Source organism: Bufo bufo, chromosome 10 (assembly GCF_905171765.1).
Source record: "Bufo bufo chromosome 10, aBufBuf1.1, whole genome shotgun sequence".
Classification (NCBI taxonomy): Eukaryota; Metazoa; Chordata; class Amphibia; order Anura; family Bufonidae; genus Bufo; species Bufo bufo.
In genome coordinates this window covers 53,543,202-53,570,758 of record NC_053398.1, presented here as the reverse complement: position 1 = coordinate 53,570,758, position 27,557 = coordinate 53,543,202, and the positions used below count along the sequence as shown (strand labels likewise).

The following is a 27,557-nucleotide window of genomic DNA, read 5'->3' as shown; positions in this document are numbered from 1 at the left end:
TGTCTGTATCTGCTCCTTTCGGTTGGGGGGCCTCCCCTGTCATAGCTGCTACTCTGGATACTAAGGTAGCTTGTCCCGTAACTTATCACTCATTATTTCATGTCCTGTTCTCTTTTGAGGTTTAAATTAGGACTTTGACTAAACCAATCAAAAAGTTCTCATCTTTTATTCTGATATAAATTTGCAGTATTCCACAATTATTTTTTAGCTTACGCTTTGACTATGCAAAGGGTGTAGCTCATTCAGCAATTGCAAATTGAGGCAACAAAACTTCTGTTTAATTCAGGTCAGGAATCAGCCCAGAACCACACGGCAGGACCGTATTGAAGGGAGGATGGATGGGGCCATGTATCGCAAGATTTTAGCTAACAACCCCCTTCTCTCAGTAAGAGCATGGAAGATGGGTCGTGGCTGGGTCTTCCAGCATGACAATGACCCGAAACACACAGCCAGGGCAACTAAGGAGTGGCTCCATAAGAAGCATTTCAAGGTCCTAGAGTGGTCTATCTAGTCTCCAGACCTGAACCCAATTGAAAATCTTTGGGGGGGTCTGAAACTCAATGTAGCCAAGTGACAACCCCCAAACCTGAAAGATCTGGAGAAGATCTGTATGGAGGAGTGGGCCAAAATGCCTGCTGCAGTGTGTGCAAACTTGATCAAGAACTACAGGAAACACCTGACCTCTGTAATTGCAAACAAAAGTTTCCGATCACCGCCCGACTGCGTGCCTACTGAAATCAATCAGCAGGCACCCTGGGACAATGGCGAGGGGGGTCCTGTAACCCCCCCCCCATATCGGCGATCGCTGCAAACTGTAGGTCAATTCAGACCTGCGGTTTGCAGCGCTTTCGGAAGTTTCTGATCCCCGTGGGACTTCAAAATGACCTACTTTTTTTTTTAACCCCCCCCCTGCAGCTCTCATTGTTATCTGCCGGCGGGCGGTGCTGGTCCCGCCCGCCCCCCTCTCATTTCCAGGATGGCCGAGCGGAAAGTGTCAGCACATTGCTTGCTAACCAGCACATATCAATGTGCTGACACTCTGCTTGCTAACCAGCACATATCAGAGTGTCAGCATATTGCTGTGATGTCAGCCGTTTAACCCCTTCCATGCCGCGGTCCGTAGGGACCGCTGTATAGAAGGAGTTAACAGGGAGGCCCCTCCCTCCCCATCACCCACTGCTCTGTTGTGGCAGCGAGTGATGGTTACCATGACAAACGGACACCTTCACAGGCTTCCAGCTGTCCATGGTGCTGATCAGACTTCTGCTAAAGGCAGAAGTCTGATCAGACTAAGTGTAAAGTGAAAATACAGTACAGTACACTATATAGTGTACTGTACTGTATTATACAGACATCAGACCCACTGGATCTTCAAGAACCAAGTGGGTCTGTGTCAAAAAAATGCAAAAAAATGTGAAAAAAAGAAAACACATTTATCACTGATTAAAAATAAAACAATAAAATGCACTACACATATTAAGTATCGCCGCGTCCGTAATAAACTGCTCTATAAAAATATCACATGACCTAACCCCTCAGGTGAATACCGTAAAAAAAAAAAGTTAAAAAATCCATTTTTTGTCACCTTACATCACAAAAAGTGTAATAGCAAGCGATCAAAAAGTCATACGCACCCCAAAATAGTGCCAATCAAACCGTCATCTCATCCCGCAAAAATCATACCCTACCCAAGATAATCACCCAAAAACTTAAAAAACTATGGCTCTCGGACTATGGAGACACTAAAACATGATATTTTTTGTTTTTCAAAAATGAAATAATTGTGTAAAACATACATAAATAAAAATAAGTAGACATATTAGGTATCGCCACGTCCGTAATAACCTGCTCTATAAAAATACCACATGATTTAACCTGTCAGATGAATGTTGTAAATAACAAAAAATAAAAACTGTGCCAAAATAGCTATTTCTTGTTACCTTGCCTCATAAAAAGTGTAATATAGAGCTACCAAAAATTATATGTACACTAAAATAGTACCAACAAAACTGCCACCCTATCTCATAGTTTCCAAAATGGGGTCACTTTTTGGGAGTTTCTACTCTAGGGGTGCATCAGGGGGGCTTCAAATGGGACATGGTGTCAAAAAAAACAGTCCTGCAAAATTTGCCTTCCAAAAACCATATGGCAATCCTTTCCTTCTGTTCCCTGCCGTGTGCCCGTACAGCAGTTTACGACCACATATGGGGTGTTTCTGTAAACTACAGAATCAGGGCCATAAATATTGAGTTTTGTTTGGCTGTTAACCCTTGCTTTGTAACTGGAAAAAAATTATTAAAATGGAAAATCTGCCAAAAAAGTGAAATTTTGAAATGTTATCTCTATTTTCCATTAATTCTTGTGGAACAGCTAAAGGGTTAACAAAGTTTGTAAAATCAGTTTTGTATACCTTGAGGGGTGTAGTTTCTAAAATGGGGTAACTTTTTTGGAGTTTCTACTCTAGGGGTGCATCAGGGGGCAGGGATCCATTTTGCCGCCCCCTCATGTCACTCACTCACTGATAGACAAACATGCACTCAGACACTCACTGAATGACGTACACAGAAACTCACTGACAGACACATATACACTCACTGACAGACAGACATACACGCACTGACAGACAGACATACACTCACTGACAGACATACACCTACCCACTGAAACACACACACACGGAAACTCACTGACAGACACTCACTCACTGGCAGACAAACACACACATATATTCACTGACAAACACACAGACACTTACTGACCGACAGACATCCACACTCACTGACATACACTCACTTATTGACATACACACACAGACACTCAATGACAGACACACATACATTTACTGACAGAAAGACAGACATACATACACTCACTGACATAAATACACAGGCAGATACTCACTCAGTCAAACACTTAAACACTCACCTCCCTGGGGTCCAGTGTGGTGCAGCTCCTCAGTCCTCCAGCGCGCCGTTTAGTATGCCGGGGCCGGAATGACGTCATATTCCGGCATCACAGAGGGCGCATGAGGGAGGAGTGGGGAGCTGCTAGAACAGCCTCCCTTGCCGCCCGCCTCCTCTCCTCCGGTAATTTACTGGCAGAGCAGGCACCTGCCATCAGGTTAAGCAGATTCCTGCTCTGCCCTGTCGCCCAGGGCTGCAGCCCCAGTCAGGGGGAGCCCACCAGGGCGCCCCCAGCAGTCCGGCGCCCTAGGCGAACGCCTAGTTCGCTTATATGGTTGCGCCGGCCCTGTCAGGGGGGCTTCAAATGGGACAGGGTGTCAAAAAACCAGTCCAGCAAAATCTGCCTTCCAAAAACCATATGTCATTCCTTTGCTTCTGCGCCCTGCCGTGTGCCCGTACAGCAGTTTTACGACCACATATGGGGTGTTTCTGTAAACTACAGAATCAGGGCCATAAATATTGAGTTTTGTTTGGCTGTTAACCCTTGCTTTATTACTGGAAAAAAATGTATTAAAATTTAAAATTTGCCAAAAAATTTAAATTCTGAAATTTGCTGAATGTAAAGTAATAACTATTTTTGGAGGTATTACTATGTATTATAGAAGTAGAGAAATAGAAACTTGGAAATTTGCAAATTCTTCCAAATTTTTGGTAAATTTGGTATTTTTTTATAAATAAAAATAAACATTTTTGACTCCATTTTACCAGTGTCATGAAATACAATATGTGATGAAAAACAATCTCAGAATGGCCTGGATAAGTAAAAGCGTTTTAAAGTTATTCACACATAAAGTGACACTGGTCAGATTTGCAAAAAATGGCCTAGTCCTTAAAGGGTTTCTATCACTTTGTTTCACCTATTTAGCTTTCAGACACTAGCGATCCGCTAGTGTCTGCTTTATCTAACCATCCTAATATAAGAGCTTATTGTCCTGCCGTTTAGCTAAAAAAATAACTTATATAGATATGCAAATGAGCCTCTAGGTGCTATGGGGGCGTGATTAGCACCTAGAGGCTCCGTCTACCTTAACAAACTGCCGCCGCCCAGCGCGTCCCTCCAGCCCGCCCATCTCCAGCTGAAGCGATCCTCTCCGTGCGCGTCTCTGTTCTGCGCATGCGCAGTGAATGTCTGATCGCTTCCCTGCTCAGACATCTCCACTGCGCCTGTTCCTCGGAGCACTATGACATCATCGGCGCAGGCGCAGTGGAGATGTCTGAGCAGGGAAGCTATCAGACATTCACTGCGCATGCGCCGAATACGAGGAGCATCGCATTCCGGAGGAGATGGGCGGGCTGGAGGGACGCGCTGGGCGACGGCAGTTTGTTAAGGTAGACGGAGCCTCTAGGTGCTAATCACGCCCCCATAGCACCTAGAGGCTCATTTGCATATCTATATAAGTTATTTTTTTAGCTAAACGGCAGGACAATAAGCTCTTATATTAGGATGGTTAGATAAAGCAGACACTAGCGGATCGCTAGTGTCTGAAAGCTAAATAGGTGAAACGAAGTGATAGAAACCCTTTAAGATGAAAATGAGCCTGGTCCTTAAGGGGTTAAGTTATGTTTTTCTTTTGTATCAAATACTTATCTTCTCACTTGTATATAAGTAAGAAATTAAGTATAACCAGTTCATTCTCTATTGCAGATCTAGAATGGACGGCACCCAAAGGACGAACTTTGGTTGGTACGCTGTTTGCTTATGGTTTTACATGCGGACAGCTGATTTTGGCAGGAATTGCATATGGGATTCGAGACTGGCGATGGCTTCAGTTTAGTGTTTCTGCACCATACTACATCTTCTTCTTAACTTCATGGTAAGGCTGTATACTCAGTAAATGGGAGGCTGTCATTTTTCCTAGTAGAGATGTGCAAACAAGAAGGTGAGAAGAATGTGTAGCTCCCACTTTAGATTAGTCAGCTTGGTCATGTATTACATAGTAGCCGATTCACTTGAATGGATAAAATGGGATATTACCACATTTTCTTTTTAGCCACCAAGATTAAAGGGGTTGTCCAAGTTGTAATAAAACTTTCCTATTTTCTCATAAATATGTTAAATAAGAAAGGAACTCATAAATTTTTCTCCCTGACCACTTCCTGTGCTATGTTCTGGTCCTCGCTCCCTGTGCCACACAGTGGACACTAATGGCAACCATTGGACTCCAGTGACTTAAAATGGGGTCCATTGTTATCCACTGAAGTGTTTATTGGTTTTAATGGGAAAAACCCTGAACGATGCAGAGCTTATTCAGTAAAAACTATGAAATCTGTGACTGAGGCTCCTAATCCCACTGTAAAGCCTCATAGATATGACTGTATTTTGGGTCCATATCCAATCCAGATTTTTTGCATATCAGATGCGGACCCATTTATTTCAATGAGGCCACAAAAATGTGGACAGCACACTGTGCTGTCCGCATCTGTATGTCTGTTTTAATGCCTATTCTTGTCTGGTTTGCAAACAAGAATAGGCATTGTTATAATGGGTCCACAAAAAAATGGATTTGACACGGACATCATCCGGATTCGCGCTTTGCCGACTATATGCCCATATGCAGCTAAGGAGTTGTCATTGTGAGGTTACTCTTATTGGGGATAATACTGAGGCTATGTTCAAGCATACATTGTTATTTTTTCCAATAAAGTGACAAACCACGGCAGAAGCAGACGCGTCCGTTATAAGTCAGGGTCCAACAAGCATCGCTGTTTTCTGCTGTACAAGGGATGTGACAGTTCATCATATTTTTCATATGTAAAGGAAAACACAATGCAGATGTGAACAGAGCCTTAAGATGATATTTTAAACATTTATTTTACATACACCACTAAAGAGTTGATAATCTTCCCGATGTTCCAGGTTGTCTCTTAACCATATCCTCTTTGTCACATTGATCCTGAGTTTAAAATTATTGTGTGTGTGCTGCAGGTGTGTTCCCGAATCTGCCTGCTGGCTGATCATAAATGGCCGTACCCATCAGGCACTTAGAAATCTGCAAAGAGTAGCTTGGATTAATGGAAAGAGAAAAGAGGGGGAAAAGCTTTCAGAGAAGGTAACAATTCATTACTTTTATTTCTTCTGATTTTTAGCATAGAATTATCTAAAACAAGGGTTACCTAATCTGTAGGTTGTAGGCTTGTCTGAAAAGGTGGGTTTCAGGTTTCTTTTGAAGGTTACCATGGTAGGTGAGAGTCGGATATGTTTTGGTAGGGTGTTCTCATATGGAGGATGCATAATCTTGGAGGCAATCATTTGAAAAGCAGATAAGAGGAGAGAAAAGAAGGAGGCCTTGTGAAGACTGGAGATTCTGTGTGGGAAGGTGTCAGGATAACGACTACCGTCAGATGCAAACAGGGATAGTGCAGCCCTAAACTGCCTGGACCCACTATCCCTACCTACTTGCACGATCACCCTAGACAGTGACCCACAACTGGTCAACAGTCCCTATACTGCAATATGTGAAGGCCGACACACAAACACAATAAGAGTAGTCGTATGGAAAAAGAGTCAAAAGCCAGATGATCAACACAGTACAAGTATGCCAGAGGCAAACAAGAAAACCAAAACACGCCAAAGAGTCAGAACCAGGAGATCAAATACGATGCCAGAACGCCAGGAGCCAAAGTCAAATCCAAAAGGTTGCAGCCAGGTGAGACTTCACAATTGCTGGGAACAGCAGGGAGAGCCAGATCACAAGAAATTTACCGGCACCTGCACACTGCAGGTATTTGCCTCAGGGAAAAGCAGCTGATGTTAGCGTTCCTGCACGTTGGGTGGCGCTGCCGCCTTTGCACCTTGATGTTTGAGAGCCCCAGCCACCTTCCTCTTTGGCCCAGGGCTCCGACATCAGTGAAGGGCGGGCCGCACTCCTGGTTCCCCCGACTGCTGCCTCTGTACGGCAGAAGCATCCAGTTGCTGGGGGAACCCTGACACCAGGAGATCAGGTCACAGATGCATGGAGGGGACAGGTTGTGGACGACCTTTCATGTAATAAATAGTTACTGTTTTGTATTGGATTCGCTGAGTAATGGGAAGCCAGAGAAGGCATTACTTGTCCTTGAAAACCCAGGTTATGTCTGTGGAGTAAGGCCAAAACCAGAAGTCAATTCAGCAGAGGAGGGGTAAATCAAGATAAAAAAGGCCACAGCTTGATTGGAAAATGGCAACTAAGGTCCTTTGCTGGTAATTGTGGCGGAAGTCTCACTTGCGTTGTTTGATTCCATCTCAGCTGCACAGACTCCCTAGGCACTACATGTGGTCCCAGCCACAAACTGCTCTGCTTCCTGTTTTCAGCCCCATTTGTATCTCGTGTTGTGGTGACATCTTGTGGCAGCTAGTAACATTGCAGTTGTGCATGAAATACATTGGATTATATTAGTTTGCAGTGCAAAACACAATGCAAGCAATAACAGTTGACAATACCTAAACATACTTTAGGGGCAATTGTGTCCCTTACTGTCCACCCCCCACATTGTCTGACAGAATAATCAACAGGATGCATAACTTTGTGTTGTTTCAATCTTCTGTAAATTTCTCAATGTAGTTCTGAAGCATTATTTTTTCTGACACCTTTGTATTTGTCAGAAAAAAAGTGTTAGAAAAGCTTCATAAAAACTAGACTAATTACATCGATAAATTTGCCCCATTTTGTTTCAGTGATGGGCAACTGCTTAAATCATATAAGTGATTCACTACAGAAGAACAGTATCCACATGGCACTAATGACTTTTTGTGCAGGTTCTTATTTCTCACATGCAGTCTGAGTTAAATAATATGAAGCAGGCGCATTCACCTCTGGACTTATTCCGCACCGCCGGGATGCGCAAAATCACAATTTGTCTTATGTTGGTCTGGTGAGTAACCTTTGTTGGGCTGAGTTCACATTGGATATTTTGTGTATTTTTTCTATTGTCTATGAGGATAGGAAAAAGTTTCTTGCTTTTACATAGAAAACCACAAAATACAGTACGTGTGTGTGTGTCTGTGTGTGTGTGTGTGTGTAGAGCTCAACTTCTCCAATCATATAGTGACCTTCATGATCTGGGCAATCTACAGTGCTAGATACAGTATGTCTAGTGTAGAGTGATAGTGCCATCTGGTGGTCAGATCATTAACTTCTCATCAAAAAGAAACTGCCATTTCTGACAGCTGTTATTAATCACCATTGTTTATATCTATGCAATATAGTATTATTAGTATTTTTGATAGAAATACGATAATCATTTTATTACTGTGTGCATTGTGAATGATGGACTAAGTATATTACACACACACACTCAGCAATAAAGATTCCTCAGACTTCTCAATTCTTCAGACTAGGATAGGATGCTGGGGGTTATAGTCCATTGCATTGTAATGGATGAAATCCACAGTGAAAGTTTGCAGCATTTCTCCAACAGATGGGGCATGCGGCAGATCTGGAAAACTGCAGCATGTACTGCAGATGTTATACTCTCTAAGTAAATGGGGTTTGCTAAAACCCATTCACTTAGGGTACAGCCACACAATCAGGTTTTTGATGCAGTGTTTGAAGCAAAAATCAGGAGTGGATTCTAAAAGGAGATAATCTACACTGCAAAAATATAAACACAACACTTTCGGTTTTGCTCCCATTTTACATGAGCTGAACTCAAAGATCTAAAACATTTTCTACATACACAAAAGACCCATTACTCTCAAATATTGTTCACAAATCTGTCTAAATCTGTGTTAGTGAGCACTTCTCCTTTGCCGAGATATTCTATCCCACCTCACAGGTGTGGCATATCAAGGTGCTGATTAGACAGAATGAATATTGCACAGATGTGCCTAAGACTGCCCACAATAAAAGGCTACTCTGAAATGTGCAGTTTGATCACACAGCACAATGCCACAGATGTCGCAACATTTGAGGGAGCGTGCAATTGGCATGCTCACTGCAGGAATGTCTACCAGAGTTGTTGCCGTGCAATGAATGTTCATTTCTCTACCATAAGCCGTCTCCAAAGGTGTTTCAGAGAATTTGGCAGTACATCCAACCGGCCTCACAACCGCAGACCACGTGTAGCCACACCAGCCCCGGACCTCCACATCCAGCATGTTCACCTCCATGATCGTCTGAGACCAGCCACCCGGACAGCTGCAACAACTATCGGTTTGCATAACCAAATAATTTCTGCGCAAACTGTCAGAAACCATCTCAGGGAAGCTCATCTGCATGCTCGTCATCCTCATCGGGATCAGGAGCTGACTGCAGTTCGTCGTCGTAACCGACTTGAGTGGGCAAATGCTCACATTCAATGGCGTCTGGCACGGTGGAGAGGCGTTCTGTTCACGGATGAGTCCCGGTTTTCACTGTTCAGGGCACATAGCAGACAGCATGTGTGGCGTCGTGTGGGTGAGCGATTTGCTGACGTCAACATTGTGGATCGAGTGGCCCATGGTGGCGGTGGGGTTATGGTATGGGAAGGCGTATGTTATGGACAACGAACACAGGTGCATTTTATTGATGGTATTTTGAATGCACAGAGATACCGTGACGAGATCCTGAGGCCCATTGTTGTGCCATTCATCCACGACCATCACCTCATGTTGCAGCATGATAATGCACGGCCCCATATTGCAAGGATCTGTACACAATTCCTGGAAGCTGAAAACATCCCAGTTCTTGCATGGCCAGCATACTCACCGGACATGTCACCCATTGCGCATGTTTGGGATGCTCTGGATCAGCGTATACGACAGCGTGTTCCAGTTCCTGCCAATATTCTGCAACTATGCACAGCTATTGAAGAGGTGTGGACCAACAATCCACAGACCACAATCAACAACCTGATCAACTCTATGCAACGGAGATGTGTTGCACTGCGTGAGGTAAATGGTGGCCACACCAGATACTGACTGGTTTTCTGACCCCCCCCTTCCCCAGTAGGGCAAAACTGTGCACATTTCAGAGTGGCCTTTTATTGTGGGCAGTCTTAGGCACATCTGTGCAATATTCATACTGTCTAAACAGCACCTTGATATGCCACACCTGTGAGGTGGGATGGATTACCTCAGCAAAGGAGAAGTGCTCACTAACACAGATTTAGACAGATTTGTGAACAATATTTGAGAGTAATGGGTCTTTTGTGTATGTAGAAAATGTTTCAGATCTTTGTTTCAGATCTCATGCAAAATGGGAGCAAAACCAAAAGTGTTGCGTTTATATTTTTGCTCAGTGTATTATCCTCAGGATAGGTCATCAATATCAGATCGGCGGGTGTCCGACACCCGGCAACCCTGGTGATCAGCTGTATGAAAAGACGGCAGTGCGCACATGCCGTCTCCCTTCTCTCTTCCTGCGCTGCCACTGCTGTCTATGGCAAAGCAGTGGTGAACAGGAAGAGAGAAGGGAGACGGCACGTGCGCACTGTGAGCGCCCTCTCCTCATACAGTTCATTTGTGGAGGTGCTGGGTTCCGGACCCCCACCAATCTGATACTGATTTCCCGAGGATAGATCATCAATAGAAAAAGTCTGGACAACCCCTTTAACCACTTCCAGACCGGGTCATTTACCCCCTTCCTGATCAGGCCTAATTTTGCAAATCTGACATGTGTCATTTTATGTGGTAATGACATTGGAATGCTTTTACTTATCAAAGCCATTCAGAGACAGTTTTCTCGTGACACATTGTACTTCATGTTAATGGTAAATTTGAGTCAATATGTTTTAAATTTATTTATAAATAAAAATCAGAAAGTTAACGAAAATTTTAAAAACTTCACAGTTTTTTAAATTTGAATCTCTCTGCTTTTAAGACAGATAGTGATGCCTAATAAAATATTCATTAATTAACATTCCCCATATGTCTACTTCATGTGGGCATCATTATAGTAATGTAATTTTATTTTTGTAGGATGTTAGAAGGTTTAGAATTTTGGAAGTAATTTTTGAAATTTTTAAGAAAATTTCTAAAGTCAACTTTTTTAAGGACCAGTTCAGTTCTGAGGTCACTTTGTGGGGCTTACATAGTGGACCCTTCCCCCCCATAAAGTACCCCATTGTAGAAACTACACCTCTCAAGTTACTCAAAACTGATTTTACAAACTTTGTTTGGGGTATACATGATTTTTAATTGCTTTATATTACGTTTTTGTGAGGCAATGTAATAAAAAAATGTCTGTTTTGGCACTGTTTTTTTATTTTTTATTTTTTACAACATTCATCTGGCAGGGTAGGTCATGTGCTATTTTTTTATAGAGCAGATTGTTACAGACGCAATGATATCAAATATGTCTACTTTCTTTGTTGTTTTCAGTTTTACATAATAAAGCATTTTTGAAAAAAAATTATGTTTTTGTGTCTCCATTTTCTGAACACCATATATTTATTTTTTTCCTGTGGATCGTCTTGTGCAGGGGCTCGTTTTTTGCAGGAAGAGTTGACGTTTTTATTGGTACCTATTTTGGGTACATATGATTTTTTGATCATTTATTATTACACTTTATGGGACAAGGTGACCAAAAAATTGGTTGTTTTAGCACAGTTTTTTTTATTTATTTATTTATTTTTACAGCGTTCACCTGAGGGATTAGGTCATGTGCAATTTTTATGGAGCAGATCATTACGGTGGCAATACCTAATATGTTTACTTTTTCTTATTTATTAAAGTTTTACACAATAATAGCATTTTTAAATCCCAAAAAATTATGTTTTAGTGTCTCCATAGTCTGAGAGCCATAGCTTTTTTATTTTTTGACCGATTGTCTTAGTTATGGTCTAATTTTTTGCAGGATGAGGTGACGGTTTGATTGGTACTATTTTGGGGGGCATACACCTTTTTGATCGCTTGGTGTTGCACTTTATGTGATGTTAGTTGACCAAAAATGGCTTTTTTTGGCACTTTATATTTTACGGTGTTCACCTGAGGGGTAAGGTCATGTGATATTTTTATAGAGCAGGTTGTTATGGATGCGGAAATACCTAACATGTCTACTTTTTTTATTTTATTTCACTTTAACACAATAATAGCAGTTTTGAAGCAAAAAAATAAATAAATCATATTTTAGTGTCTCCATTGTCTGTGAGTCAGTTTTTTTTATTTTTTGACTGATTGTCTTAGGTAGGGGCTCATTTTTTGCGGGATGAGGTGAAGATTTTATTGGTACACTTTTGTGGGACATATGCCTTTTTGATCACTTGGTGTTGCACTTTTTGTGATGTAAGGTGATAAAAATGGCTTTTTTTGACACAATTTTTATTTAAAAAAAAATTATGGTTTTATCGGACGGAGTGGATCATGTGATATATTTATAGAGCCGGCTGTCACGGATGCAGCGATACCAAATATGTCTATTTTCTTTACTTTTTTCTATTTTTTTAAATTACTTAATTGGGGATTTTGTTTTTTTTTACATATGTAACCTTTAAATTTTTTATTTTTTATAATACACTTTATTTTAATTTTTTATTTTACACTTTGCGTTCCCCATAAGGTCATAAAATACCTGTGGGGGACATTTAACTTCAGTTTTTTGTATTTCCACAATTGATTTTTCCTGTAACTGGGGCTGAAATAGTAGCCCCAGTCACAGGGAAAATACACCCCCCAGAGAGGCTGTACAGCAGAATACAATGCTGTACAGCCTCAGTGCAGGGCTGATCGAGGTCTGTGGAAGACCTGACAGCTCCTGCACTCTCCCGGCCCCAGCGGTCACATGACCACCGGGCCGGAACAGGAAGCGCATAGCGCTTCCTGATCTGTATACACAGCACCCTTTGAGCGCCCAGGAATGGTCCCTGCCTTCTCTCTGACAGCGGGCCCCCCGCTCTGCAGCTGCACAATTAGCGTGCAGCTGCCATCTCTGAATGGATGTTCCAGAACGTCCATTCAGAGATAAACGACCGCCATAGAACATTTATAGTCAATGGGTGGATGTGAAGTGGTTAAGGATAAAGGTATTATGGCCAGAAACGACTTATCTTTTGAATCCAGCCTTGGTTTTTACTTCAAAAACTGCACCAAAAACCTGTCCATATAGCTGTCCCTTTATTTTCGGCTGTACTTAATGGTGGCTTTTGGGAGCCACAAGTGAAATCCTAAAACAAATACACAATGTGTGAACCCAGAGAGCATGTTGCTTGAGACTAGGCCTATACAGTGTATATATGATAGATAGATAGATAGATAGATAGATAGATAGATAGATAGATAGATATATTATGCATTGCATAATAGACCTTCTTCCATCGCCTTTGATTATTTTTCACAAGCTGATTTTTGCCCTCATACAGATAACCTGTAGCAGTCTCTGGACTCTTATACTAGTGCCACTAATAGGACAAGTATTTCATTGAAAATGAATGCCTATGATGTATGCCTTTATATTGTTTTTGTGATTCATTTCAGATGTTCTATGACTTTGCTTCTCTACAGGTTTTCCACTAGTTTTGTATTTTATGGACTTGGCATGGACTTGCAGAATTTTGGTGTTGATATTTTCCTGCTGCAGTTTGTCTTTGGATGCATTGATTTACCATCTAAGCTGGCAGGTGCCATCCTAATGAGCTGCATTGGGCGACGAGTGACGCAGGCTGCTTCTCTGATGCTGGCTGCTGTCGCAGTGCTATGTAATGCTTTTATACCTAAAGGTGAACTCATCTGTCATTGACATTAAAGGGCTGTCTTACTTTAGCAAATGCCATTTATCGTGTAGAGAAAGTTAATACAAGGTACTTACTAATGTATTGTGAGTATCCATATTGCTTCCTTTGCTGGATAGATACATTTTTTATACACATTATACACGGCTCGTTTCCATGGTTACAACCACCCTGCAATCCAGCAGCAGTAGCCGTGCTTGCACACTATAGGAAAAAGTGCCGGCCTCTCTGGTGGCCGGGACCATGGAAGTGCAGATGTCTTGGTGCTATTAAAAATATGGCGTTATGCCAGGTAAACAAAGAAGGGGACCCAGCACTCACCAGGGCATCATGACCCCTTCAAACAGCTGGTTGGCAAGGGTGCCGAAAATCAGACTCCCATCGATATGACATTAATGGTTTATCGTAAGGATACACCATCAGTTGTAAAAACCATAGTAGCATGGTAGTACCAAATTTATGAAACTGTGCATGGTTTTCATGTATTTGGTGAAACTGCACTGTGTTGAATGACTTAGAAAATACACCAGGGGCTGCCTGGTTTAGGATACAACTTTTCTGCAACATTTCAAATGTTGGAGATAGTAAATGTGCCATAATCCAGGTCTAATTTCACTTTTCTGCCTTAAACATAGCGAAAATGAATTGAGACTAAACGGGTATATCATAAAAATATAAATTCTTTATTAAATACAAATTACATATATAAAAAAAGAGAACATGATACATCAGATTAAAATGATAGACTACACCTGAGGAGGTATAACAGCACGTACATATAGAGGAAAAAGACAGAGGAGAGATAGAGACAAAAGATAAATCATCTCGTTCAATGGTGTGCATACATCTGTGTCCACAGTTGATGTGTATATATATATATGTGAACATATAGCACCCTAATGGTATAAAGTGCAAGTGCATACAGTATAATAAATTAAATCTCCACATCAGGCGTTCACAAACAGCACGGAAAAGTGCAAGTGCATAGTAACATCTAGATCTAAACTAGTACATGGATTGCAGGATAAAACTTACCAGGAAAGATTAAAGGACCTTAACATGTATAGCTTGGGAGAAAGACGAGACAGAGGGGATATGATAGAAACTTTTATATACATAAAGGGAATCAACAAGGTAAAAGAGGAGAGAATATTTGAAAGAAGAAAAACTGCTACAAGAGGACATAGATTTAAATTAGAGGGGAAAAGTTTTAAAAGTAATATCAGGAAGTATTTCTTTACTGAGAGAGTAGTGGATGCATGGAATAGCCTTCCTGCAGAAGTGGTAGCTGCAAATACAGTGAAGGATTTAAGCATGCATGGGATAGGCATAAGGCCATCCTTTATATAAGATAGGGCCAGGGGCTATTCATAGTATTCAGTATATTGGGCAGACTAGATGGGGCAAATTATTCTTATCTGCCGACACATTCTATGTTTCTATCTCCATATCGATAGATAAGCAGCCGTGGCACAGTAACAAAGTTACCAAAGTAGCCTAAATGAAATATTCTCAAGAGCCAGGGCTCAAAAAATGTATAACAAAACCATGAATCACCACATCACTAAACCTCATAATAAGACATAGTATAATCGCATACCCATTGTATTAGGGATATCCACCTTAGGAGAGCCGGGCATTTCCGACGGGCATTTCGGCGATGCCTTCCTCTCGTGGTGCGGCTCACCTTGTAAGTGTGCTCCTTATAAAGTGCCCAGTTCACCTGCTTCCAATATCCTAATCAAGTAAAAAGTGCACGTAAGTGCGGCCCAACAAAACAGGAAGTGGATAGGGGAATACGCACGTCCGCCCAAATGGCCAATCAGGCAGCCGCGCACACACCCTGCCCCTATGACGCGCTGGACACGTGATGGCCTGTCACGTGCCCAGCCGCGTCACGGGTAATTAACCACTCCCCCAGGAAGGTCCTTAAGCCGACATGGATGAATAAATATCTATGACAATACATTTAAAAGGAAACATCACCTGACATGCGAAACCACATAAAAATCAGTCATGTAATTACATGATTATACAGGGAGTGCAGAATTATTAGGCAAATTAGTATTTTGACCACATCATCCTCTTTATGCATGTTGTCTTACTCCAAGCTGTATAGGCTCGAAAGCCTACTACCAATTAAGCATATTAGGTGATGTGCATCTCTGTAATGAGAAGGGGTGTGGTCTAATGACATCAACACCCTATATTAGGTGTGCATAATTATTAGGCAACTTCCTTTCCTTTGGCAAAATGGGTCAAAAGAAGGACTTGACAGGCTCAGAAAAGTCAAAAATAGTGAGATATCTTGCAGAGGGATGCAGCACTCTTAAAATTGCAAAGCTTCTGAAGCGTGATCATCGAACAATCAAGCGTTTCATTCAAAATAGTCAACAGGGTCGCAAGAAGCGTGTGGAAAAACCAAGGCGCAAAATAACTGCCCATGAACTGAGAAAAGTCAAGCGTGCAGCTGCCAAGATGCCACTTGCCACCAGTTTGGCCATATTTCAGAGCTGCAACATCACTGGAGTGCCCAAAAGCACAAGGTGTGCAATACTCAGAGACATGGCCAAGGTAAGAAAGGCTGAAAGACGACCACCACTGAACAAGACACACAAGCTGAAACGTCAAGACTGGGCCAAGAAATATCTCAAGACTGATTTTTCTAAGGTTTTATGGACTGATGAAATGAGAGTGAGTCTTGATGGGCCAGACGGATGTGCCCGTGGCTGGATTGGTAAAGGGCAGAGAGCTCCAGTCCGACTCAGACGCCAGCAAGGTGGAGGTGGAGTACTGGTTTGGGCTGGTATCATCAAAGATGAGCTTGTGGGGCCTTTTCGGGTTGAGGATGGAGTCAAGCTCAACTCCCAGTCCTACTGCCAGTTTCTGGAAGACACCTTCTTCAAGCAGTGGTACAGGAAGAAGTCTGCATCCTTCAAGAAAAACATGATTTTCATGCAGGACAATGCTCCATCACACGCGTCCAAGTACTCCACAGCGTGGCTGGCAAGAAAGGGTATAAAAGAAGAAAATCTAATGACATGGCCTCCTTGTTCACCTGATCTGAACCCCATTGAGAACCTGTGGTCCATCATCAAATGTGAGATTTACAAGGAGGGAAAACAGTACACCTCTCTGAACAGTGTCTGGGAGGCTGTGGTTGCTGCTGCACGCAATGTTGATGGTGAACAGATCAAAACACTGACAGAATCCATGGATGGCAGGCTTTTGAGTGTCCTTGCAAAGAAAGGTGGCTATATTGGTCACTGATTTGTTTTTGTTTTGTTTTTGAATGTCAGAAATGTATATTTGTGAATGTTGAGATGTTATATTGGTTTCACTGGTAAAAATAAATAATTGAAATGGGTATATATTTGTTTTTTGTTAATAAATAGCTAAAACAAAAAACAAACTAAAAACTACTTCCAAAAATATTCAGCTTTGATATTAATGAGTTTTTTGGGTTCATTGAGAACATGGTTGTTGTTCAATAATAAAATTAATCCTCAAAAATACAACTTGCCTAATAATTCTGCACTCCCTGTACAGGAATAAAAACTGCATAGATATAAAATACTAAGTAATGGATTTGATAACGAAGCATCAACAAGAAAGAGTGAAAGTGAAAGCCTTTTAGCACTATGCTAAATATATAATACATGATTTAATGCATGACAATATTTGAAATGATAATATTTTAAATGTTCTTACAAACATAAGGTGCAACAGCACACTACAAACCAAAAGTAGAGTACAAAAGTATATTACATTGCAAATACTATGCTAATAACTTAGAGATGCTTAGCAAATACATTTTGTACAAAATCATTTGAGCCCGTCTGCCGAACGCCAAGGCGACCTCTATAAGACGGGTCCTAACACTAAAACTCACCTGTTGGGTGCCATAACTGCGACCATGGATCCAGAGAGTGCAGGTCCCACATGCATGCTGGGCCCCCTTGATTTACGTCTGTGTGGAGCCAAAATGGCCTTCATTGAATCCAGGGGCTACAAGTACCAGCATGCATGCTGAGCAGACTATATACTCAATCTGATTAAAATCAGCCTGCGAGGCAGGAGAGGGGCAGGAGGGAGTGCACGACCCAGCATATAGGAGTCAGCCACTACTCCTATATATAACACTAGAAACACAAAAGGGGGGGGTCAGCTCATCCCAATACGCAGGTGCACGTTGCTTGTGGCTGCAAATATACATCTGACAAACACAAGGTGCAACAGCACACTACAAACCAAAAAGATTGAGTATATAGTCTGCTCAGCATGCATGCTGGTACTTGTAGCCCCTGGATTCAATGAAGGCCATTTTGGCTCCACACAGACGTAAATCAAGGGGGCCCAGCATGCATGTGGGATCTGCACTCTCTGGATCCATGGTCGCAGTTATGGCACCCGACAGGTGAGTTTTAGTGTTAGGACCCGTCTTATAGAGGTCGCCTTGGCGTTCGGCAGACGGGCTCAAATGATTTTGTACAAAATGTATTTGCTAAGCATCTCTAAGTTATTAGCATAGTATTTGCAATGTAATATACTTTTGTACTCTACTTTTGGTTTGTAGTGTGCTGTTTGTCAGATGTATATTTGCAGCCACAAGCAACGTGCACCTGCATATTGGGATGAGCTGACCCCCCCCTTTTGTGTTTCTAATTTTAAATGTTCTTATTATCCTTTCATATATTGTCATGCACTAAATCATTTATTCATAGATATTTATTCATCCATGTCTGCTTAAGGACCTTCCTGGGGGAGTGGTTAATTACCCGTGACGCGACTGTCACGAGGGTGTCAAGAGCCACGTCTGACTCCGTTATACCCCGGGTCAGGAAGTCGCAGCGGGTGGCTGCGCATTCTATGTATAAAGTTAGTGCTGTTTCTTTATGGTAGCTTTCTGGGTTTGCCTTGCAACCCTTTTTGGCTCACTCAGGGATCCGTAGCTTCTTCTCCTCAGCTGTTTCTTGTCCAGCACTCCTAACCTCCTTATATTCCCCTGTCTCACTTCTCTGGTTGCCAGATATAGAGCTTCCTGCCTGGACTTCTATACTGACCCACTGGAGCTGTGTAGCTGTGTTCCCTGGTTGTTGTTCCAGAACGTTACCCTCCGGATCCCTGTTGGGCCTTTGTGGTCTGCTGTTGTCGCCCACCTGGGATTATACGTTTGTCTGTATTGTCTGTCCTCTCCTTGGTGTTTTCCTTTTAGCGTCAGTGGTGCGGACTAGTGATCCCACCGCCACGTTCACTACATAGGGCTCATCTTAGGGAAAGCCAGGGTTTAGGCACGTGATCGGCGTACGGGTGAGGAATCCGTCTAGGGACGTCAGGGCAGTCAGGTGCCAGCCTCAAGGTGAGTCAGGGGTCACCACCTTTCCCTCTCCCTTGGACAGGGCCTTCCCATTTCCCTCGCTTTGCGTGACGCCGGTCATTACAGCGGCTTGGCACGTGACAGGCCATCACGTGTCCGGCTCGTCATAGGGGGCAGGATGTGTGCGCGGCTGCCTGATTGGTCATCAGGGGGCCGCGCCCGCTTTCCTGTCTCTCGCTGTGATGCGGGCGGGAGCGTGATTGGCCATTGCGTGTCCGGCGCGTCATGGGGTGGCGTGGTGATGCCACTTGATGACTTTTACAGAAGAAACTGTATATTGTGGGGCACGGTGTATGCTATATGTGTATAACATAAACATATTTCATATGAAAACTTACAGTTACTTAGCTTGGCCCTTGGGGATCTCGGACACCACTTCAACACTTTGGCTGGGGGGCTCGGTGGAGCCGATGTTGTGTTTTATCCTAATGAGAAAGATTTCATAATAAGGATTTGGAGAATGGGCAGAGGGATAGCAGAGCATGGAGAGGCTGGTTCTGCTACTAGGGGGTCATACCATGGGGGAGTAATAAAGCCCACCATAATGCCCCCCCAGTAGAAATAATTCTCCTTATAATGTGCAAAAAATACCTCCTTGTAATGCCCCCAGTTGAGCTAATGTCCCCATAGTGCCCCCATAATGTGCCAGTATAAAATACCCCTAGTGCCCCGAGTAAATGCCCCCATAGTGCTCCTCTCCCCCCTCCCTCCTGGTGCCCCCCATAATGTACCAGTATAAAATGCCACATATATAGTGCCCCAGTAGATGCCCTCAGTGTCCCCCATAATTTGTAAGTATAAAATACCCCTTCTCAGTGCCCCCAGTAGATGACCCCATAGTTCTTCTATCCCACCTTGCCCATAGTACCCACCATAATGTGTCCCAGTATAAAATGCCCCTATACAGAGCCCCCATTTAAAATAGCCATTGTTTGCGGCCTCAGTAGATGCCCCTATAGTGCCCACCAATAATGTGCCAGTAATAAGTGCCCCCATAGATGTCCCCCAATAATGTGCCAGTAAATTGTGCCCTCATAGATGCCCTCCAATCATGTGCCAGTAATAAGAGCCCCCCACCATCATGTGTCAGTAACAAGAGCCCCCCCATATCATGTGCCAGTAGCCAGAGCCCCCCCTATATCATGTGCCAGTAGCCAGAGCCCCCCCTATCATGTGCCAGTAGCCTGAGCCCCCCCATCAACATGTGCCAGTAGCCATAGGCCCCCCTATCATGTGCCAATAGCCTGAGCCCCCCCATCAACATGTGCCAGTAGCCATAGGCCCCCCCTATCATGTGCCAGTAGCCATAGGGCCCCTCCTATCATGTGCCAGTAGCCATAGGACCCCCCTATCATGTACCAGTAGCCATAGGGCCCCCCTATCCCTATCATGTCCCAGTAGCCATAGGCCCGGGGGATCATGTGCGAGTAGCCAGAGCCCCCCATCATGTGCCAGCCCAGTAGCCACCAGTATTGACAACAACAACAACAAAAAAAACACTTATACTTACCTCCATGTCAGCGATGCGATGCAGGCCTCTTCCGGCCTGTGTCCCACGCTGTACGGCTCAGGGCTCAGGCGGCGCGATGACGTCATTGCGCCGGCCTCTGATAGGCTGCCGGCCTAGTGCCTGCAGCCTATCAGAGGAAGGGGAAGGGACACACCTCTCCCTCCCCTGCCCTGCTGCACAGCCATCTGTATTGCTGTCCTGAGGACGGCGATACAGATGACTGGAGATGAGCGCTTCCACAATGGAAGTGCTCATCTCCTTTTGAAACGTGTCCTGCCTATAGTTAGTTGCGGGCCGGCGCGGGGGGCCCCTAAGGACTCTATGGAAGCGCCGGCCCTGCTTACTACGTAGAGCGGCGCAGCATGAGGGGCGCCGCTGGCCACTTAACCAACGTTTTTTTTTTTTTAAACCGCACGGTTCCGGGGGCGGCACCCCCTGCTAAATTGCGCCCTAGGCGGCTGCCTAGGTCGCCTTACAGGTGGCGCCGGCCCTGTGTATATAATAATTTGCCTTAGACATAGACCACTTTGAAAAATGGCATGTGTCCAAAATGTTGCAGAAAAGTTGCAGTTGCATGTCGTGTGACATTTTTACACCAAAAACCTAATGTATCTGTTTTTATAAATGTCCCCTCATGTGCATGTAAGGTCCTTCAGCAGCTGCAGAGCTGCCTCTTGACAGCTTCCAGGTAGCAGCCAGACAGATGTGGTTCTTCTACTTCATGTTGGGTAATAAAGACAGATATATAGGAGTAGTTGTTATGAGTTATAGATATATAAACTTTTTGAAATTCAAGGTAGAAGAATTTCTTTCTGGGATCTAACATAAGTTGCCTATATTTAGGTAAGGCCATTGTGATCAAAATTCAACATTCCAGATCAAGACCCTCACCGATAGGGTTGAGTGAACCCGAACTGTAAAGTTGGGGTTCGTACCGAACTTTAGGATTTTTAGACCCCGAACCCGAACATTTTCGTAAAAGTTCGGGTTCGGGGTTCGCCGCTTTCTTGGCGCTTTTTGAAAGGCTGCACAGCAGCCAATCAACAAGCGTCATACTACTCGCCCCAAGAGGCCATCACAGCCATGCCTACTAATGGCATGGCTGTGATTGGCCAGAGCAGCATGTGACCCAGGCTCTATATAAGCTTGGGTCACGTAGCGCTGCACGTCACTCTGCTGTTACAAGTGTAGGGAGAGGATGCTGCTGGACTTGTGATTTCAGGGAGAGCATAGGAGAGAATCTAACTATCGTTTTACCCTGCCCTGAGCTCATTGACCAAAAAACTTTTAGAATTCTGTTAGTTAGGTGGGTGGCGGCGGCCATTTTATGCAAGCTCAGTGCACCAGCACTGCATCTGAGCTTTTGGGACATTGCAAATCACCATTTTTTGGGGGCAAACTACAACATCTGTATTAGTCAGTGTGCAATTTAAGCTAGAAATACACCCATCATTTTCTGGGGTTTGAAAAACACACTCCCCCCCCCCCCCCCCCCCCCCCCAAAAAAAAACAGTATTTGCCAGATCTGCAAGTGTTAAATTCAAGTTAAATATATACAGCTTTTGTATTCTGTTAGCAAAAAAAGACTTTTTGTGCAATCTACAGCATCTGTATTAGTCAGTGTGCAATTTAAGCTAGAAATACACCCATCATTTTCTGGGGTTTGAAAAACACACTTTTTTTTAAAAAAAAACAGTATTTTCCAGATCTGCAAGTGTTAAATTCAAGTTTAATATATACAGCATTCATATTCTGTTAGCAAAAAAAGACTTTTTGGGCAATCTACAACATCTGTATTAGTCAGTGTGCAATTTAAGCTAGAAATACACCCATCATTTTCTGGGGTTTGAAAAACACACTTATTTGACAAAAAACACAATTTTCAGGCCTTGCAGCATCAGCATGTGTGAAATTACAGGCCTATATACTGCTGTCAAATTCAGTTGTTAAACAAACAGTCGTTTGGGCTCCAAAAATTTAGTTGGCAGCCTTTGATGCTGATGTCATTGTGAGATACACCCTTAATACACTGCTCAAAAAAATAAAGGGAACACAAAAATAACACATCCTAGATCTGAGTTAATGAAATATTCTTCTGAAATACTTTGTTCTTTACATAGTTGAATGTGCTGACAACAAAATCACACAAAAATAAAAAAAATGGAAATCAAATTTTTCAACCCATGGAGGTCTGGATTTGGAGTCACACTCAAAATGAAAGTGGAAAAACACACTACAGGCTGATCCAACTTTGATGTAATGTCCTTAAAACAAGTCAAAATGAGGCTCAGTAGTGTGTGTGGCCTCCACGTGCCTGTATGACCTCCCTACAATGCCTGTGCATGCTCCTGATGAGGTGGCGGACGGTCTCCTGAGGGATCTCCTCCCAGACCTGGACTAAAGCATCTGCCAACTCCTGGACAGTCTGTGGTGCAACGTGACGTTGGTGGAAAGAGCGAGACATGATGTCCCAGATGTGCTCAATTTGATTCAGGTCTGAGGAACGGGCGGGCCAGTCCATAGCATCAATGCCTTTGTCTTGCAGGAACTGCTGACACACTCCAGCCACATGAGGTCTAGCATTGTCTTGCATTAGGAGGAACCCAGGGCAAACCGCACCAGCATATGGTCTCACAAGGGGTCTGAGGATCTTATCTCGGTACCTAATGGCAGTCAGGCTACCTCTGGCGAGCACATGGAGGGCTGTGCGGCCCTCCAAAGAAATGCCACCCCACACCATTACTGACCCAATGCCAAACCGGTCATGCTGGAGGATGTTGCAGGCAGCAGAACGTTCTCCACGGCGCCTCCAGACTCTGTCATGTCTGTCACATGTGCTCAGTGTGAACCTGCTTTCATCTGTGAAGAGCACAGGGCGCCAGTGGCGAATTTGCCAATCTTGGTGTTCTCTGGCAAATGCCAAACGTCCTGCACGGTGTTGGGCTGTAAGCACAACCCCCATCTGTGGACGTCGGGCCCTCATATCACCCTCATGGAGTCTGTTTCCGACCGTTTGAGCAGACACATGCACATCTGCTGGAGGTCATTTTGCAGGGCTCTGGCAGTGCTCCTCCTGTTCCTCCTTGCACAAAGGCGGAGGTAGCGGTCCTGCTGCTGGGTTGTTGCCCTCCTACGGCCTCCTCCACGTCTCCTGATGTACTGGCCTGTCTCCTGGTAGCGCCTCCATGCTCTGGACACTACGCTGACAGACACAGCAAACCTTCTTGCCACAGCTCGCATTGATGTGCCATCCTGGATAAGCTGCACTACCTGAGCCACTTGTGTGGGTTGTAGACTCCGTCTCATGCTACCACTAGAGTGAAAGCACCGCCAGCATTCAAAAGTGACCAAAACATCAGCCAGGAAGCATAGGAACTGAGAAGTGGTCTGTGGTCACCACCTGCAGAACCACTCCTTTATTGGGGGTGTCTTGCTAATTGCCTATAATTTCCACCTGTTGTCTATCCCATTTGCACAACAGCATGTGAAATTGATTGTCACTCAGTGCTGCTTCCTAAGTGGACGGTTTGATTTCACAGAAGTGTGATTGACTTGGAGTTACATTGTGTTGTTTAAGTGTTCCCTTTATTTTTTTGAGCAGTGTACATTTGGGTTACATTCAGAGATTTTAAATACCGCCATTTGGTGCACCAATATTGAATTCAGGCCTACAGAGGTTCAGGCCCTGTGAGATACTCCCTCCTTCAACAGGGGTTTGAATTAGGCATTTGAAATACAGCCATTTGAAATAAAGCCTTTTTTGTTCAAAGATATATTTACTTCAGGCCTACACAGGTTCAGACCGTGTGAGATCCCCCTCTACATACAGGGGTTTGAATTAGGCATTCGAAATACAGCCATTTTGTGCAAAGAAATCTTTAATGGAGGCCTAGTCTGCTTCAGGCCGTGTGAGATACACCCTTTACATACTGTCGTTCTTTTTTACTATTAATTAAACACCCATTTAGGGCAAGATCCTAAATTCAAAAAATATGAGGAGAGCGTCAAATAAGGGACGTGGCCCAGGTCGTGGTGCTGCTGGTGGAGCTCCTGTTGCAGGGAGAGGACGTGGTCGATCTGTGCCAGCTACACGCACAAGTAAAACCCCTTCCTCAGGTGCGAGTAGGCGACAAAACCTGCAGCGGTATTTGGTCGGGCCTAATGCTGCTCTACGAATGGTGAGGCCTGAACATGTACAGGATGAAAGACCACAGTTGGCACCTGTAGCCGATGTCCATCAGTCTTTCACCTCACCCCCTTGCAAATCAGCCAAGCAGTCTGAGCCCCAAGTCATGCAGCAGTCTCTTCTGCTTTTTGATGACTCTGTTAGCAGGGTTTCCCAGGGCCACCCAGCTAGCCCTGCCCCAGAAGTGGAAGAGATTGAGTGCACCGATGCCCAACCACTTATTTTTCAAGATGAGTACATGGAAGGACCATCGCAGCACGTCTCGGATGATGACGAAACACAGGTGCCAACTGCTGGGGCTTTCGAAAGCATGTAGACCGACAAGGAAGTCGGGGGTGAAGACTGGGTGGAAGATGTTGTGGAGGACGATGAGGTCCTCGACCCCACATGGAATCAAGGTCATGCGAGTGACCGATGTAGTTCGGAGGAGAGGCAGTGGTCGCACAGAGCCACCAGCACAGCAGAAGAGGGAGCAGGGTGCAAAAGCGGAGCGGCCGTCCTCTAGACAGTACGCCTCCTACTGCCCACCGCAGCAAGGGACCGAGCACTCCAAAGCCAGCTCCAAGGAGTTCCCTGGCATGGCAGTTATTCAGACAATGTGCTGACGACAAGACACGAGTGGTTGGCAGCCTGTGCAATCAGAGCCTGAAGCGAGGCATAAACGTTCTCAACCTGAGCACAACCTGCATGACCAGGCATTTAAGTGCAAAGCACGAGCTGCAGTGGAGTAGACACCTCAAAAACCAAGAAAGGTCTCTGGCTCCTCCTGCTTCCTCTTCTGCTGCCTCTTCATCCACCTCTGGAGTGACAGTGCCACCTGGCACCCCACAAACAGAGGATCTGCCAGAAACACCAACACCTGGGTCACCAAGCATCTCCACAATGTCACATGGAAGTGTAACATCCCAGAGTATGTCACTAAACTCTTTTCCCCCCTTCTACAACATGTTAGGTGTTTATGTATTGTCATCAGGTGTGATTTAACTGTGCATTTTCATCATATGTATTTTCCAGGCCTGTATTGTGTATTTGCTGTAATTTCCCTGTCGCCAGCAGGTGGCAGCAATATGTAGCAGATCAGAGCTAAGTTAGTATATCTAGTCTGGAATAGTCCATTCCAGGCTAGCCCCCCCCCCCCCCCTTTGAGAAGGAGTGGAATGTTCCCACATCCTGCCTCATGGGGAGGAAGGAAAGTTCTAGTCAGTATGTACCAGCCCCCCTGCTAGGGGAAGGCTGTGTTGGTAGGAGCTCCCAGAAACAGGGATCCCAACCTAGGATCAAAGCCTCGGCTGAGGCCCAAGGATCTTCCTTCCCAGCCTGAGTCATCTTCCTCAGCTGGATGACAAGCAAGCAGCCACCTCCAGATCTACAGATCTCCAGGAAGCCATTCCCTGCGAGCAGAACTGTGAGTGTTAATCCAAAGACCAGGAGAAGCCAAATACCTCCTTCAGCTAGTCAGGCCCATACCAAGCAGATTACAGACAGAGCAGAAGACAGATACTTGCCAGTTCTCTTAGGCATATGATAAGAAGCAGAATATATATAGATTCCTGCCACATATTGCCAATACCTGCTGGGATCCTAGACTATTGCTGTACCTGTATAGATCAAAGCTGCATACCACCAAGTAAAGACAAGTTGGACCCTATTATCTGTGTGGATTTCCATCATTCCTCAATTACTTCTATTAACAACACTCAATTTATTGCATGTGAGCCAGGATACAGGAGTCCAGCCGTACCAAGGTAGGAGACACCGTTGACACTACCATATCTGCTACACAGAGACATTATCCCCCTCTGGCATTCCTCACCTGGTACATGAGCTTATAACATCTTAAAGGCCCTGTTACAGTACCTGCGCAAGCTGCAATTGGCGTTACGAACTATTACACATACAAACTGACCCACTGCATAGCATCCCCACTGACCCAGTGTCCTGCTCATTGCAGAAGCGTTCAGCTCTCCATATCCCAAACACTGGAAAGGAAGAGTAAGTACCCCCCCTACCCACCCGCGATCCCTAGCCCTAAATGCCAGCATTTCTAAATGACTTGCCTTTGAAATGCTGTCAGTCCGTCTGGTGGAGATGGATAGTTTTAAAGGCCTTATGGCGGTGGCTGTCCCACAGTACGTCGTGCCCAGCCGCCACTACTTTTCAATGCAAGCCATCCTGTCACGAACCGGCAGGACAGGTAGTGAATCCTCTGGACCAGAGAGGCGATGGCGCGGGTTGTACTAGAGGACCGGTTCTAAGCAGTTACTGGTCTTCACCAGAGCCCGCCGCAAGGCGGGATGGATTTGCCGCGGCGGTAACTACCAGGTCGTGTCCCCTAGTAACAACTCGACCTCTCTGGCAGCTGATAAGGCGTGGTACACAGGGAGAAGGTAAGAGCGTAGTCGGACGTAGCAGCGGTCAGGGCAGGCGGCAAAGGTTCAAAGGCGAGTGGACGGTAGCAACGGATACGGCAACAGGTAAGGCAAACTAACATCGTAGGGAACGCTTTCTCTGAGGCACAAGGCACAAAGATCCAGCAGAAGGCTGTGGGAGGAGAAGGTATAAATGGGCAGTGCACAGGTGCAGCCTAAATAAGTCAGCACTGCCTCTCACAACCTTAACCCTTAATAACCCCTTTGGACCAGGCACCAATCACTGGTGCACTGGTCCTTTGAATCTAAGAGTCCCGGCGCGCGCGCGCCCTAGAGAGCGAGGACGCACACGCCGAGACGCTGGAGTGCTGCCTGGGGGCATACGCTGTGAGCGCTCCGAGGCCAGCAGGGGACCCGGAGCGCTCAGCGTAATAGTACCCCCCCTTTGGTCTCCCTCCCTTTTTGGTGCCGAAGAACTTGCGGATGAGACTGCGGTCCAGGATGTTCTCCTCCGGCTCCCATGACCTCT

General features: G+C 44.6%; 1 protein-coding gene across 1 annotated transcript in view; it reads left to right on the top strand.

Annotated features, from left to right (window-relative positions):
* LOC120980394 (solute carrier family 22 member 20-like) overlaps window positions 1–27,557 on the top strand; it is a 135,806-nt gene that overhangs the window by 84,706 nt on the left and 23,543 nt on the right. Inside the window, exons 4-7 of the mRNA XM_040409482.1 lie at window positions 4,609–4,777; window positions 5,890–6,013; window positions 7,699–7,814; window positions 13,360–13,574. Coding sequence (XP_040265416.1) covers window positions 4,609–4,777; window positions 5,890–6,013; window positions 7,699–7,814; window positions 13,360–13,574 — 624 coding nt within the window. The remainder of the gene's footprint in view (window positions 1–4,608; window positions 4,778–5,889; window positions 6,014–7,698; window positions 7,815–13,359; window positions 13,575–27,557) is intronic.